The 17,488-nt window shown below is 36.6% G+C and overlaps 1 protein-coding gene across 1 annotated transcript in view; it reads left to right on the top strand.

Moving 5' to 3' along the window:
• TENM3 (teneurin transmembrane protein 3) overlaps positions 1-17,488 on the top strand; it is a 406,242-nt gene that overhangs the window by 89,874 nt on the left and 298,880 nt on the right. The window contains exon 2 of the mRNA XM_057377891.1: positions 3,727-4,029. Coding sequence (XP_057233874.1) covers positions 3,798-4,029 — 232 coding nt within the window. The 5' untranslated portion in view covers positions 3,727-3,797. The remainder of the gene's footprint in view (positions 1-3,726; positions 4,030-17,488) is intronic.

Genomic DNA, 17,488 nt, shown 5'->3' with positions numbered 1-17,488 from the left:
AACAAGAATTGCTTTTCTGGTTCTCCTTTCCTTCTAAATTAAGTTGAAGGAAATATATAATTATAAATTTTAAAGTGGGCATCTCCTCTTTATGTTTTCAAGCTGTTTTGAAAATTTGGAGTGGAACTGGGAAAGTAGAGTCTGTGTCTGCAATCAGCTAAGCTATGCTCAGAAAGGGGATGAGCATGACTATATAAGAGCTGACATGTCAGTCTGGTGATTAGTGTACACCCTCCTGTGTAATTCAGCCAGGAGCCCGAATCATTGGAGAGATCGCTGAAAAGGTCATGGGAGATCCCAATGCTCACTGACACAGATGAGCATCCTCAGCTTTTACAATTCCAAAAGTATTAGACAGAAACTTGAAGTAGTGGCATGCACCTGTGAATTTTTTTTTTTTTTATTTTCTGCAGTCCATGCAGGCCATTTTTCGTTAGCATTGCAATACAACACGTAGCAGTACCTAGCACGGCTGAGTTGATATCCTTTTGTGTTCAATATCTTTGTGAATATTGCTGTATGAAAATTACTTCATTTAGTTGGAGTGAAGCAACCTGGTAGACCATAAATATTGACATATGGGAAAAAATTCCTTGCAGATGAAGGCAAGTGTTYTTATAATATGTCATGAAATTAACTTAATTTTCTTTAGTTTAAGGTTTTAATCTGATTTTGTAAATTAGTTGCTGTGCATTTGGCTATCCTTGCCAAAACCAAGATGAAGCTTTAATGTTACAGGAAACAGAACAGAAAAAAAAAAGGAAATATGTTCAAATTTGTGTGGCAGTAGTTCATTTAAATCTGTGAAGATCTGAGTAGGAAATCCTATTAATATTTTAGCTACAGTGATCTTTAAAAGAAAAGGACTGAGCAGATGGAATAAATGATAGTTTGGATTTTTTATTAAAATAATTTTCTCATTTGAAAATATTTCTCTCAGTTGGGCAGTGAGAGGTGTTTTCTRGGGAAAAAAGGGGTGATTCATAATGGGACAAGCAAGATCTTGTAAAKCATCTGCAAGTCTTCTTTTTTTTGACTTGTCACTGCTGACTTACTCTACTTAAATATGAATACGCATTTGTTTCTGTGTTCTGCAAACATGTTTGTCTTCTCCCTTTCTGCCTGTTGTCTGATCACAGACAGTAAAGAATTTTTATTTGTAGACRGATCTTTAAGATAACTGTTATTCTGTCTTCTTTTAGTTATGTGTATTAATTCACTGATGAAATAATTTCAAAGACACAAGCCTGAGGATGTTAAATGTTTCCTAAGACTTGCTGAGAGATAATATTAATTTTTRAAGTTGGAAGACTACTGAAATTAAGTAGGTGTTTTGTATAATGCCAGATTCCAAAAGATCATGTTCTTAAAATCTAAAGGGTTTATTTTGTTGTTTGTTTTGTTTGGGTTTGCCTTTTGTTTTTTGTTTTTTTTTTCAAAAATGCCCACAAATAATCCACTAGTCCTCGTTATTCTGGCAGGGTAATCACTGCTAAAGTATCTCCATAGTGCAGTGCTGTTAAACAGCTTGTATTTTCTTAACCTTTTCATTTTTTTTGCCTGGAGAGGCAACAGATAACCCAGAGAACTGCTTTTTGAAGTTTTATTGAATTCATTGACTTCTGTGGGAAGCAGATCAGTACTTCTTCATGCTACAGCATAGATTAAATCTTTGAGGATTTCAGTTTGGTATAGTAACAAAGTATTGTGCAAGTAAGGGTTTGGTTTGTTGGTTTGGCTTTTGTTATTCTTTTTTTGTTTTGGAGTTTTTTTAACATTGTAAAGGATTTTGGAAACTTCGATAAAATAAWAATTATTTCTTCTTTGATGATGAATAGAGTATGCCAGTTTTCCCATGGTGCAATTTAGAGACACTAGGAATTAGTGGTCCTTTAAAGTCTTGACATGCTTAGATGAAAGGGGAGATAGGCTTTACACTGCAGAATTCCAGTGTGTATTTGTTAATAATTATTTTTAAATCACAATTCAGTTTAGTGTTAATAAAACACGAAGTTTATAATATGTCCAGAAAATTGATATTGCCTGGAAAGTACTTGCATTCATTTGTCAGTCAAATATTTTAAAATATGAGTGTTTCATGTCAGTTAAAAATATGTGCTACCTGGGCATGCAAACATCTAAAGAGTCGTAAATTTAATAAACTGTTCTGTTATGAAACTTTTTTGATCATGTAAAAATTTCAGTTGACCACTTCAAATTTTAAAATATGAAAWTAGAAGACTGGTTAAATGGAAGGCTTTGGAGCTTTTATATTCAAGCCTAAACTCAGCTTCACATAGGCTGAGAAAAGTAAAAACATTTTTGGAAAAATTCAGAACAGAATGATTAAGGACTGGCTCTCATTCACAAACTTGAATTATAGCTCTGCAGTAAGTTAAATAGTCTCTAAAAATCTTTTAAGGAGTGACAACTGATTGGTTTGATACTAAGTGTTTAAATAAGTGAAGAGTTGTAAAGCAACCTTGTTTTTGTGGAAAAGAGTGCAAAGGGAGTTTGCTGTTGCTTTGTGATACATGCTGTAAACGATCATTTTACATCACAAAGGACTTGACTGATAGTACCTAGTGWAATAATCTGCTGTTTCATTTTTCTTAGTTTTACTTTTTACCGTTAAGTGCTCCAAATTGAGGGGAGCACCGAGGAGAAAGTTCTCACTGAGACAAAGGAGAGAAGCCAGGTATAAAAGGTGTTAAACAAAAAATATAAAGGCCTCGCTTAACAGKTGCAGTTGCAAAATATTAAAACCATCTGAACTCTTCTTCATTTGGATGCATTGTCCACTGTTTAAAGATAAAGATTATATTATTTACTTAGCACCGCTCTTTAAAAAACAAAAGAAAAATGTACAGACTTTCTTTCTGTCAGAAATACAGATATTTTGGTTAGGGGTGCAGGACCCAAGAAATGAACTGAGACCTCTTGTTTAGAAAACTGAGCAATCTTGTTTTGAAAGTGGGAGGAAATATTAAAGAAAAAGAAATAGTAATAGAAATGTTCTTACTTTAATATTCCACAAAAACTTGAGGGGAAAAAAAGCTACTTCTGACTGTCATTTACAAATCAAATATTTTCTTGCCTTCTAGCACAACTTACATAGAATATTCGTGCTTGGATAAACCTTCCTGCACATCTCCTGTGTTGTTTTTGTAGCTTGCTGTGAAATTATGTGTACATGTTCTCTGATGAGAATAGTTTTCTTAGAATAGAAATAGAAATAAAAAGTTATAGAAGTCTAAAAGTATTAAAAAAAAAAAAAAGAAAACTCCAAACATTAAAACCATAAGTTTCCAAAAAGCAGAAGAAAGACAGATTGCCTTTAAAGCATGCAGGCATCTCAGGAAAAGAAAAAAAAAACTACTTATCTACAGATAGACCGTAGGAAACTAACATATTCCTAAAGCTGAAAAACCACTATTTTCCCAATCGGTTCTCTGCTCCTATCATTCTCTGCTTTTGATCTTCTAATCTGTTGTATAAAAATGAGTAGTATTGTATTATTGTTTTGCACAATGATTTTTTTACTAATCTTTTAGAGCAGGATAGCTTGTGCATGAAACTCTGGGAGTCCTGCAGATGTGCCCAGAAGTACTTCTCACCCTTTGCTGAGCAGATCTCTTTCTTTCTGTTCCAGACAGTTAGGGAGCAATTACAGCAATTAGAGATTGTTATAACACATCAGTGGTTGTCTTTCTAATTTTGTTATAGGTGAATGTAAGCTGAATGTAGAGAAGACTTCCAAATAAGCTGGACTGATGTGCGCAGAGAAGGAATGAAGTATGGATGTGAAGGAACGTAGGCCTTATTGCTCCCTGACAAAGAGCAGACGGGACAAGGAGCGTCGCTATACAAATTCTTCTGCAGAAAATGAGGAGTGCAGAGTGCCTACTCAGAAGTCTTACAGCTCCAGTGAAACCTTGAAAGCTTTTGATCATGATTCCTCTAGGTTGCTGTATGGAAACCGGGTAAAAGATTTGGTCCACAGAGAAGCAGATGAGTATACCAGACAAGGTAGGCAAGATGTTTGAATTCAGAGTGTATAGTTCGTTAGTTCCAAGGCATTCTTGCTGCAGGAAGAATATGCTAATATACCAGTTTAATCACATTTGGTAATATTCCACACACACAGTACACTTCCCTTGTGTCTCCCTACATATTTTACAAAGATGGGGAAGCACTGTGTACCATCTTTGGAATAAATAAAAGGTGATGCACAGGAAGTAAATGGCCTGTGATGTCAATGGGTCAGTGACAGTATTGCAAAGTCAAGTGTGAAGCATTCAGGCCTTACAATTTAAAAAATAGACCCCCAGTTGTTCGGCTCATTAATAGGTTGCCCAAAAGTTTGCCATTCCAGTATGTCTAAAATATAAACAGTTTAAAAAATAAAAAAAAAACCAAACAAACAAATACAACTGTTCCAAGAAGGACAAGCCCTATGAATAGGTTTGTGGAAACATAGTGTTTATGGGTGAGCATTACAAATAATGCATTACCTCAGTGCCTTTATATTTTAGCTTACAAGGGCACTGTAAGCTCACTCAGAGCACTGTACAGTGAGTAAACTCAATTAGTTCACAGTTGGTGCATTTGGGTGTGTTGGATAATTTTTTTTAGTGGTTATCTCTGATATATAACCAGATGGTAGTAGGTTGCTAAAGCTTGCTGTTGAATGTTTGAATTCAGGACTGGARTGACATGAGTAGTCTAAATATCCATCCAGATGTTCAAAACTTGACTGAACATGGTCCTCTTGCACCTTGCTGTAGCTGACTGTGCTTGACCAGAGGATTTAGACTAGATAATCTCAAGAGGTCACTTTGGAGATTCTGGTCCCTCAGGGATTCTGAATGATTGAACTAGGCTTCATTTAGGGTTCAGCATTTTATGTATCACTTTTGGATTCAAAACTATACTACGTTTCCATAACTAAGCTATTCAGTGTAAGGAGGAAAAAAAATTATGGTATGTGTAGAGTACTGCAGCTCAGCTATCTAAAATGATAAAGCTAGACCAAGAGCTGTGTGAACCTGTGATTCAGTCTTCTGTTTAAAGCCATCTCCTCTTTATGCAGGAACAAAAGTAGATTTAGAAATCTTCCTCCTGGTGAGGAAGTCCCTAGTTTTAATTTTGGAGTATCTAAATTATTTTCCCTGTTGATGCTTTTTCTCCAATCCATTTAGAATAACTTTGCATTAAAATTAGAGCTGGGCAGATGGTGTTGACTTCTTTGCTTCTAGTGTTTGCAAGGGAAATAAAAATATTTCTCTTAGGCTCGTGTAAATTAGGTTTGCTGCTACTCTGGTCTACTTTCTGCTGTTTATTTTTCATTTCTGTGATGTGTTGAAACTCCAATTCRTCACTATTTTTTAGTTTTTAAGTCACCTTGACATCATTACTTTAATGAGGTAAAATCAAGAGGAACTTTTCTGAGATCTGTACTGTAGGTACTTTCTTATTACTAGTGATAAAATTATGTCAAAACAGGCACCATTTACTTAATGAATTCATGAACTATTGCCTGACTGGAATACTATTCTCTTTTAAACAGCAGCAACAAASTGGAAGAAGTTATGAGGTTTGCACATCACATATGATGGTGCAATTGGGCTTCATTTTTATTCCTTTTCACTTTTTTCAGAAAAGCACATAGTACCTAGCTAATACTTGTTGCCCAATGTGCAATAAATGCATGTGCACAGGCCTAAAATGGCAGTCTAGGATGGATAATGCCCTCTTCACCTTCCAGTGGTCTCAGCACGATTTTCTGTGCCCGTTTGATTTCCCTCATTGTCCTTTCAATTCTTTTTGTATGGCTTATTGGCTTCCTGTAATGCATACTGCTTTGGCCCCTTCGGAGACTACCTGCAGGTTTGATAGGGTCAGGTAATAAAGGGCTTGTTTTGCAGTCTTTGGCAGTGTATCCCTTTGATTCATCTTTGACTGAGAATTTGCAGCTTCTGGCTTTGGAAGTATTTTGTGGAAAAGGTCCTCAAGGTCATTTCAAAGGTTTTTTAATAATATATAAAAGATACTTCCCTGTGGGTTATTTTTTCCCTCTGCCTAGAAATAGTGTGAAATACATGGTTTTGTTGAAAGTATAATTGACACCTCCTAATTCAACAGGAAATTATTCTGTAAATAAAAAAGGCAACCTTTAATAAATACCTTTATTTGGGAATGAATTAAAAAAATTAATCATGACCAGTGTTTCACTTTCTGYCCTGACTGCATAAAATAACTATATGAAATTTCCAGTGTTGGCTGAAACGTTACTGGAGCAGTTATGCAAGTTTCTCATCTCTTAAATGTGGAACAATTAAAAACATAGAGTCATAGAATATTCTGAGTTAAAAGAGATCCATCGAGATCACTCAGTTCAGCTGCTGGCCCTGTGGAGGACACCCCAAGAGTCACACCATGTGCCTGAGGATATTGTCCAAACACTTTTTGAACTCTGTCAGGCCGGTGCTGTGACGACTGCCCTGGGGAGCCTGTTCCAGTGCCTGAACACCCTCTGGGGGAAGAATCTTTCTAATATCCAACCTAAACCTCCCCTGACACAACTAAAGGCCATTCCCTTGGATCATTGGTCACCAGAGAGAAGAGATYAGTTCCTGCCCCTGCTCTTCCCTTCACAAGGAAGTTGTGGACTATGTGTCTCCCCTCAGTCTCCTCCAGGCTGAACAGACCAAGTKACCTCAGCTGGTCCTTACATGGCTTCACTCAAGGCCCTTCACCATCCCCGTTGTCCTCCTCTGGATGTTCTCCAATAGTTTAATGACTTTCTTATATTGTGGCACCCAAAGCTGCCCCCAGCCCTCGAGATGAGGCCGCCCCAGGTCAGAGCAGAGCGGGACAATCCCCTCCCTTGCCTGGCTGGTGATGCTGTGCCTGATGCAGGACAGACACGGTTGGTCCTCCTGRCTGCCAAGGTGTTGCTGCCTCACATTTTAAATGTCAGTATATTTTTCGTGTCTGATATTTTGTGGTGAATCCCTGGAAAGCTTTCTGCTAATGAATCAGAACTTTCCCATCTCTCCCTCCTGAGTTGTTTCAATACACATTTTTTTGTGCTTCCTCTCTTCCAAAATCCAGTGGTAGGAATTCAGAGGGGGGGGATACTGCTGTCGGAGATAGGTGTTCTTTATTTAGTGGTAGCTTTATTCCATGAGAGCTTTTCTTGTGGAGAGGAGATTCTACAGTTGTCAGTTCCAGTCACATGATACTTTTCCTCATATGTTGAATTTCTGTTGCTTTACTTCAATTTACTTTAATTGCATAAATAGGAATAAGAGCCTATATATGTATATATACTTGTCATTATAATTATCGAAACAGCATTTAAAACATATTGTAAAGTATTTGAACATGAAATTATTATATAACTGGGACCATYGTACTACTTGAAACCCAGCTGACAAGACTAGAAGAGCAAGTATGCYTTTTTTGGAAATTGGAACTACATCTAGGCAATATATGTTCAGTTAACATCCATGAGAGATAAGACTTCGTGCAATCTCCTTTTTTTCTCAAGTCCCTTAATCTGTTGCAAAACTGATTTTGTTTTAAAATTTTTTACAGAGGATTTAGCCTACTCTTTTTAGAACTTTTAAATGAGTTTTTTATTTTCTCTTTGTTTATAAACCCCACATGAGAGCCATGTAACTGAAGGCCATGAGCTTTTTTTTTCTTAAAAGCAGTTTTAAGAATAATACTAGATTTTGTATTATATCTTTGACAAGATACCTAATCTCACGCTTGGCAGTGACTGACGCACCATGAAAGACTATTTACTTTCAAAGGTATGATATGATAGTTTTTTGTTTATGTGTTAGGGAAGAAGATTGCACCTGTTTTGTTATACTTTGAAATATACAACTGTACAGAGCAGCCTGATTTAAACGTGCTTCTCTAACTGATTTGAGCAATCCAGATGCTTCTAGTTAGACAGGGGCCATTGGTGAGGAGTTGAAACWAGATAATTTTTCAGGTMCCTTCTAACCCAAACCATTCTGTGACTGATTCTGTGATTCTGTACTGCATTATACCCAAGTTTCTTGCTCAATTCAGGATTAAAGCTGACAGTATGAAGTTAAATTTTTCTGTTATACAGAGAAAAATTGCTGTGCTTAGAAAATTTATATAACTTCCTGTGTGAAGTGATATTACATGCATAGGAGAGACTGCTATGCAAAAATATCTGGAAGTGTGGTATGACTACCATGGGTGGGAAGTATTGTAGAAACACAGAGAATAAGAAGTCTTTTTAAAATTGGAASAAATTTGGAAGAAAAAAATTCAAGTAATATTTTCACAATATGAATATAATTTAAAAGAGGTCATGAATCAAACCTGTACTCACAAGAACTGAAAATCTTTGTATTAAATAAATAAGAAAAATGCAGGGATGCAAAAACTATGTTTTATTTACTATCACATACATGTTAAAACAAAGAGAGGAATATTAAATACCTTACAAGTAGTCATTGTTCCATTTCAAAGAGTTTTGTAGCTGCAGTACAGTGTATATAGTTTCTACAGAGAGATTTATGAATCAAGTTAGTGAGATTTTGCACAGGAACAGCTGCTGACCCACAAGCATGGGTGGCAGAATTCAGTGCAGGTTTGTGCATGTTCATATTTTCTTACCGAATAGTCAGAGCACTGTTTACAAACTGTGTAAATTGAAAAACTGAGTTGTAGAACACCTTTTTCTATTGGAAGACCCCATGAGGTAGGGCAGGTTTTGTTAAGTTTTTACTTTTTGGAAGCTTGAGTCAAATGATTTAGACTGCAGGTAAAGTTATTTGGTCTTCTTAGATGGCAGCGAGAATAACTTAATTGTGTTTATCAATCATAACAGCTCGCTGTTAACTGAGTCTCGGGATCAATTTATTTTCATTCTCTTCCTTTCAGTTTTGCAGGAGAAACTATTCCTATGCACAGTTTTGTACCTTTACTCTTCTGGAATATTTAACTGCCTAAATTGGATTAAATGCCCTAATAACTCCTTGAAGCAGCTAGAAGAGAGGCTGAATGTGCCAAATAAGTAAAGGAAAAGAATTATTTTCCTGCACAGTATGCTGGATGACTTATACCAGGGTGCTAAAAAGTAATGCCATGTGTAGTACATTACACTGTGTGGATATATCGCAGCTATTGTTCAACTGCTATTCCCATGAAAATTAGATTTAGGTCCTAGAAAAATATCACCATGCATGAAAGAAGGACCTGAAACAGTTATATATATGCTTTGACAATTTTGTTTTATTATATGAGATATTAAACACTGTCAAGGATACATTTTTAAGACCTTAGAAACCAGTACCTTAATTACAACTACTGTCTTGATGTAATAGGACTCCAAAGTCTATTGCTTTTAAATACTAGCTGCCAAAAATGACTTATTTGGATAGGAAAATGTTTAATCTTTTTAGTCACCATAAATGTCAGCTGTAGGATTAAAGGGTTTAAGTGGTCGTGTTTTTAAACTTAAGGTTTGGGTACTTTTACCCATGCAAAGCAGTGGAAGGATAGATACCTAAGAACATTTTTGATTTCCACTACCTGGGCTTTTCTAATGAGCTGTGTCTGCCTATTGAATAGGAAAGTGCTACTCAACAGAACGGAATCAGCTTGATTTGCAGGGTATTTGTATTAAGGTATGGAATAATATATTAGTGACTTTGTGGTCCCCCAGTGAGCAAATTAATTACCATTCGGTGACATAGCAAGCACTGCCTCTCACAATCTAAGGCAGATATTAGAATTAGTGTTTTATGTTTCCTGGCCGCAGTTCAGGATATGTCCTGATTGTCATCATGACAGATCCCTTTTTTTTAATGCTAAAACATGGCCACCTGCAGTGTCTGCCTGATTTCAGTGGGTAACTTCTGTAAGCAGCATACAGTGCCAATATGTTCTGGATAATTTTGTGGCCTTGAGCAAAACACCTCACCTTCTGCCAAAGGTGGTTTTTTTTTTTTCTTTTTTACCTTGTGTAATACAGGAATAATAACATCTACCCACCTCAGAGGCATTTTGGGAAGATTAATTAGTTTATGTTGGCAAAATGCTTTGAAGATGAAAAGCACTGTAGGTGCTAAGTAGTGTTATAATCTCTCATTGCTATACTAGTAACTTCTTAAAGCAACAATAAGAAGTTAATTGGTTTTCAGGTTCCAGGTGATAAGGATCTGTTGACTTTTAAAGTTATTCTATTAGCTGTAAAGTGGTACCAAGAAAAGCATTTCACTTTTATTTGATTAGGAGTATATTTAGCTGGCWCTCAGTGATATGCACGCAGGCTCTAAGGTATTCATCTAGGTGAAATTGGCCCCTTGTGGGTCATGGCCTGCAGATGAGCTACACATCTAGAGACAAAGGGTAATTCTGATTCTCCAGGGGGAAATCAGCCTTGGTTATTGGCAGTAGACTGCTTGTTCAGGCAGTTCTGCACAGCCACTACACATCCGTAGAGCAGAAACCTTGTCTTCRACTAGTCCAGTTGCAAGTTGGAGAGTTGCGTTCTTGATCATCATGATTAAGGATTTATAAGGTGAGCAAGAGGCCTTCACAAGGATTTTCAACCCCATGGAAAGGAAGATGTTGTAGAGGGTCTGTAGCTGCTTTTACATCTTTCTGTAGCTCATATCCTGAGATGTATGTGCTGCTTCTGTTCATAATAAAATCTAAATGGTGGATTGGGGAGATGAATGGATCCCATGCATGGCTATGAAAGATGACTTCAGCATGTTAACATCTACGGAGGGGATAAAGCCAGAAAAGCGTGCAGTTAGAGATGGGGTAAGGGGAGGAATTAAAGAGGCTGAAGAGTCCYGTCTCTCCTGTCTATTGATTTAGTGCTTTGGGCTGAGAATCAGGGCTGGAGGCCAAGCTGAGAGTGATTGCTTATTCCATCACTGGCAAATAAATGCATAGAGTGAAGCAGAGATGTAAAATAGGAGTAATTCCTCAGAAAGTTCCTCGATGCTTTCTGAAATTAGTTTGTAAAATGTCACAACTTTCAGGCTTCAGAGCCAGTCCTCGATGTTACTGAGCTTTTTAAAGCCAAAAGAGGAAATGGCAGAGCCTAGGGAACACATTTCCTTCAAGCTTTGTTTTTCTGCCTTTTTTTCTTTTTTAAGTGCCATAACTACTTTGAGTGGTAAATCCTCTCATGTGTTCAGCATAATGGACATTTTGCTAGAACATCTAAATTAAAACATTGCTACACTACATTTAATATGTGGATTTACAGAGTGGAAAACCTTTTGGGGAATTGTGACAGGAAGTGTGAATGATAGAGGGAATAAGAGGCTTTCATTTCAGCAGAAAATTTTGGGTCCATATTCTGCTATTTGTTTCTTGCATTTAGCTACAGCAATGGTCTGAGCACCTCATTCTATCCATGCAGTGAAGACTCAATGCCCATACATGTGGGACACCTCTTTATGAAATTCCACAAACTGAAATGTATCGGCGGCTTCAAATAGGTGCATTGGGTGTTTTCTTTGTAGGTGTTCATAACCTGTAAAACTAATCAAGTTTTCTACCATGCTGAGAGATATATCCCTCTGGGTCTGTCTGCTCACTTGTGGTGGCAGATATGCTTTTCCCTCATGGAAAGGCATAAATAATAGTTGAGTTTTCTCATCTCCTCATATGGAGGAATGGCAAATAGTAAACCTGAGCCCAGTTAGTGCGCATGTGGAATGCTGCCTCTTTCCTCATCACCTTCCTTCCCCATTTCAAGCTGTATGTCATCTCATTAGCACTGTACTGACCTTAATGTGGCAGTTCATACCTGTCAGAGCTGTGCTTGTAGGCTCTTTGCGGACTGTATATCCATCATCTCTAGACTGTTTACCCTTGGGTCACATTTTCTTCACATCTATCAAATTTAGGCTTTATTCTTATTTTGTAATAAATGGATGCTTGAATGATGATGATTTGCTCCCAGGATTCAAAGATTAAGACAGAGGCCTAAAATGCTAGTACTGTCATTCTGCTCATGATCAAGACTTTGTGTTCTTTGATGCTCATGGAGTTGTATTTCTTTTYTAAATCCACAAATCCTTTTTTTCCCTCCTGCAGCCTGTGATTGGGACAGCTGTGCTGGTTTCTCTTAATTTAGTTTGTATATTACATAATCATAGTCATAAAATCAGATTTTAATTGAAAATCCCCAAATTTGAAACCATAATGTTTAAATTATTAATTGATTTACTGGAACATGTTTGCTTCAAAGCTTTGAATTCTGCAATTGTGAAATTATCTACAGCTGTCTTTAATCTTACTCTGGGGTAACTTCAGAAGGGCTTGATGAGCAGCCCTTTATCCTTATACTGGTTTAAGAAGCGCTTCTTATATTCTAGTTTGAGGATTAGGACTGAAGATCCCCTGCCACCTCTAGCCTAGCAGGGAATAAAATTATGAGTTTTACCCATACTGCACCAGAGAGTCTGCATGTTTGAACCATAATTTGGAAGACCGGTGTCTAGAAGATACTGTGTTTCATTCACATAAGTTCTTTTCTGTATCTGAAAATAAAAACTTTCCCAGGATATCCTTTCAGTGTCTCCTCGTGATTCTGTAGTAACAAAAATACATGTCTTGGTTTAGACACCAAATTTGAAAGATTTTATTTCTCACAAATATGCAAATATGCAAATATGTATGTATGATTTTTTACTTTTTTTTCCCAAGAATTTACTTGGGTTTTGAGTTTTACATAAAGCTCTCCTATCAAGAGCAGCACAATAAGTAGAGTTCAGAGAACTCACAGGATCTGGCACTAGATCCTTTTCAGAAGTCACCAAGACCATGGTTCCCAAATGCTTTTAAAAGTCCATAAGAAATTTGAGAACTGTGTGGTTAGTATTTGTTGAGAATAACAGGCATTTGAAAATTATATACACGCTTGATAAGATTAAATATATTTCAATGCTCTTTGTTATTATGTAGTTTACTGGATATATTAGAGAAACAACTGTGTTTCATTCGGATCTTACAGCTCCACTCTAAATCAGATAATGACAAGAAAAGGAGGTTAAGATGGAAAAGTGAATAGAGTGGAAAGGTCAAGAAAAATAGATTAAAAGGTGACAAGGAAGATGGTTGTGATGAGTGAAAAGAAAAACACTGGWATTAAGAGCAGGAGGAAAATTTGATACAGTGGATTATTTTTAAATTTCACAATTTCACAGATAATTTTCACAAAAGCAAAAGAGAAAATCAGGCTGAAGTTATAACAGCAAAACACTACACAAGATGAGAAAGAAAATGTTAACATAGGTAAAGCTCATTACTTGTCAGTCTTCACTGCAATTTCTTGCTTCCTAGTGAACAGAATTCTGCACGTACAGCTTTGAAAATACCTTTTTACTAAATATATTGTGAAGTTTGTGTGACAGAATAGCTGTATTGCATCTATTAGGCTTTCTCTCCTTTGTGTAATTGGGTTCTACCCACCTACCATTCTGACTTTGGGAGACAGTGTTTGTACACTTGCTGTCAGAGTTTTCTGGAGTATCCAAGGTACCTGTGTTTATATTTTCAAAAAAATATTTATCCTTTTGTTTTCAGGAAATTTTTTACCCTACTCTACATTTATTTTGATGTTCTTCCTCTCAAGACCTTCCCTTACAGAAGACCTCATTGTAGTGTGAGCTCTGCATGAAGAGCTTCAATAGGAAAAATGTATTCCCTATTTAGTGTCCAAATATGAAAAAAAAAAATGGAAGTAAATACTTTTCCCATATCAGATTAGCAGAAAACAGTATTGTCCTTGCAGTAACACTTCAATGTCAGTGCTGCTTATATAACAAACGTTTTACTATAGAAGATGTGTTTGTATGCACTTTTCTGCAGAGAGAAAATAGAAACTAGAGAATGATCTTTTTCTTCATTTGCTTTCTAAATATATGAAACTACTTTTCCTTGATTTTTAATTTTTTTTTAAATTAAAAGTAAGGGAGAAGATTGGTTCTCCTAAGGAGCATGATCATAGCTTTGCATCTGTACAGCTTGGGTTGTTTCACAGTTTCTGTGTTTCAAGTATTTTTGTCATGTCAAATAGTGATTGTAGGGAAAATGTGCTTGATTTTTGAATAKCACGAATGTGTTCTAGGCAGATAGAAGAAGGTAAAGTACAAAGGAAGAATAGTTTGGAAACGGGACTGACAAATAATGAATGATGCAGAGACAGCAGATATGACATGAAACATTATCAAGAGCCTAACTGAACAGAATTTTGCGTATGAACTTGGATGTGTTTGGGACCTTTGCCTTTTTGGTACTGTTCCCATCCTGTTAGGACAAAACCAAAGTCAGCAAAGGCACTCACACTATAATTCCTCTGGTTTCTGGGAGAACTGGGTGTATTTTTATGCTAACTAGGCAGCTGCTTTGGAGGCTTTTCAGATTTTTTTTTCTATAGTCTATTGTTGCTAAAATCTGACTTGTCAGTTTATCAGTGGTTAATGAATTAGTAAGGACAGTGCTGATGGCTGGAGATGCTGCCAAATTTTCTTTTGGCAACTTTTGTTCATTCCTTCTGTTTGTTTCTTTCACCTTTTCATGGTTTTTAAGATAATATCTCTGTATTTATGTTTAGTATAGATCCAGCTTAAAGCAGACACTAACAACTGAAGAACCATGGAACCTTTTCTTTTGTTTGGTAGTCCTCTTCAAAAACCCGTTAACACAGATAAATTATTATGGAGGTCTTTGAAGGACTTCCCCAATTATTCCAGGGAAACAAACATAGCACAAGTGCAGCAAGTTTCCATTTAATTCCAGCTTTTTATAGGGCTTTATAAAGAACTACATTTTTTCTGCATATATTATTCTTATAGCAGGATTTGATTAAACAAAAAAAAAAACAAAAAACAACCCAGCATGTTGGTAGACAATGTAACCTATGTGATTCTGGTGGAGAAATATATTTGTGCACATAATCTTCTAAGAATAATAATTCTATATGTAGACATACAGAATTGAAAAGTATTCAAAGTATGTTGGTATCCTTTTTATATGACTGATGTACTTCAGGAGGTGCACCAATCCTACATGGATCGTTGCTTACACAGAAAGTTGCAACATAATAGGTAGGCATGTATGGTCACTGTTGACAAACGCTGTGTTTTTAACAGTGCACAAGCTTTTGGAAGTTACTTTAGAGTTATTAATTAATTGTTAATAGTTAATTAATTAGTTTTGTCCTTGTCTGCACAAACGGAGGATGTCAGCAGTCCTTACAATACCCAGAAATTGATATTCCTAGCCAAGAGAAATGCATAATCTAATAGTTGAGTGGTTTAAAATTTAAACTTCATGGCATACCATCCCAAATAGTCCAAAACCCCCAAAGGTGTCTCCAGARCAAGTCTCCTTGAAATGTGTCTAATTTTGTTTCTACTTTTTGCCTCGTATGTTTTTTTTAAAGGAAAGGGGGAAAACTTAGAAAGCATTATGCCTATCTGTTTATTCTGTACCTCCATTTCCTTCTCAGCAATTGGTTCATTACAATAGCAAAGATGTTTTTAAGTCTTTATGAGCTCTTGAGGTCCTTACTGTCAGTGGGAGAAATTCCAAATGGTAAAGTATAAGAAACCCATTCCTCGCATGGAAGTCATTCKGGAAAGAATAATTAGAAACTCTAGAAACTCTAGAAATTGAATACAAGGAGAACATCCTCACTTCATGCTCTTTTTTCTCACTGAGCTCATACAACCTCTGTTTCAGCTTTTAATTTATTTCATAATATTGTTCATTATCAGTTAAAAGCTCCCAGCTAGTCTGCTACTCAGTAGTTCTGCATCCCAGCTGTATTCAGCTTCCCCTGGATCCTGGAAGATTTCCTGTTTTCATTGTTCAGAAACCTTAAGATGATGTAAAATTTTTCTATCAAATATGTATGATTTCCTTTGGGATTTGAATTTTTGARTTTCAATGCAAATTAACATTTTATGTTTCTATGTCAACTTTTCAGTTTGGGTTTTGTGGGTTGTTTGGGGTTTGTTTTGTTTTTTCATTTGTGTAGGCAACTTACATGGACTACAATCCTCTTAGTGAAGCTCTTAGGAAGGTTTTAAGTCAGAAGATTATGTAGCCTGATGATTCTAAAGCTGTTACAACATTTCTGGGCTATGTGGTAAAACTTCTCAGTGTAGTGAAAAGCTGTAATATATTGAATGGGATGAGAGAGCAATATTCAAACCTGCCTCCCCTTTTTTTTTTTTTTTTGTTTTGGCTGTGCAATGCCTTTTTGTGGGGGTTTTTACCATTCAGAACATGAGGGTTGGGGGAAGAAAAAGATACTTTATGTGGAGGTAGGCTATTGTAAACTTCAAGTAAATAATCCATTAATAGATGGTAGGTGTTATGTTATACCTGACACCAAGTTTCCTAGGAAGCTCATGGAAGATGTTCTGGAATACTTCAGGTAGTTTGTCTCAAGTGCTTATGACAAAGAAAGAAGTGAGTGATTGTGTGTAAGAGCCTTTCCAAATTGCTGTGCCTGCAGCTCTGTGTCTGAGTGCAGAGAGGCATTTCCAGCGTGGGAGTGTGGGGCTGTGCGCTGCAGGAGGTGCAGGAGCTGCAGGAGCTGCAGGCTGGGATGCTCTCCCACTGCTCTGCCTGTGGCTCGGGAGGCAGCAGCTGTGTCTGAATCCTTCCTTGCCTTCACATCTCAGCACCATGAGGTTGTGGGGGCAGTGGGCATCACACCTTGTAGCGTTGAAGTTTACAGCAGTTTTGTTGCTGACTCAAGTAATCTTGGTTTTGGTATAAAATACTTCTTTCCATTTTGCTATCAAAACCCTCTTTTTACACTAAATAAGATGCTGCAAATGCAGCTGAGTACCTTAGCCACTCCATATCTGTGCACATGTACAAGATGCTTCTTCTATATTTGAATCTGAATTTAGGCAACTGTTTGAAAATGTACATTCACATACTAATTTACCAAATGCATAAGCCAGGGTTCTGAATTGTCATCCTTAGAATATATCTGCCAAAATGCAAAATAATAAACATTTTAGACACTTTACTACTTTCGGCTCTGACCCTAGTACCACTGGGCGGTTTGTTTGGCCTGCTTCCTTCGCTGATTAGTTTCAGCACTCATCAAACCCCGAAATTCACATRGCATGACAGTTTTAAAAAATGACAAAATACTATCAATGTGCATGGTAATCCCTCTCCTATACTCTTGACATTGTTCAAACATAGTCATAGATATGCTTACTCCTTTATATTTACCTCCCCAGCTGTATTTTCATTCAAATGTCTATTCACAGTTGCATAATAAGTAGTTTGATTTATACCTAATTGTAGTAACTGATTTTCATTATTTATGAAAGTCACTGTCAGAATCTATTTATGGTTCTGACTGCAAAGAAACTTGCAGCAACAGCTTCAGGTGACTGCAGCAATAAAAAAATTACCCAGATCACTTAAAAAA

Source organism: Malurus melanocephalus, unplaced genomic scaffold (assembly GCF_030028575.1).
Source record: "Malurus melanocephalus ecotype Western Australia unplaced genomic scaffold, MMel_1.1 scaffold_330, whole genome shotgun sequence".
Classification (NCBI taxonomy): domain Eukaryota; kingdom Metazoa; phylum Chordata; class Aves; order Passeriformes; family Maluridae; genus Malurus; species Malurus melanocephalus.
Note: the sequence above shows the minus strand (reverse complement) of the source record. Positions and strands in the feature narration are given on the sequence as shown.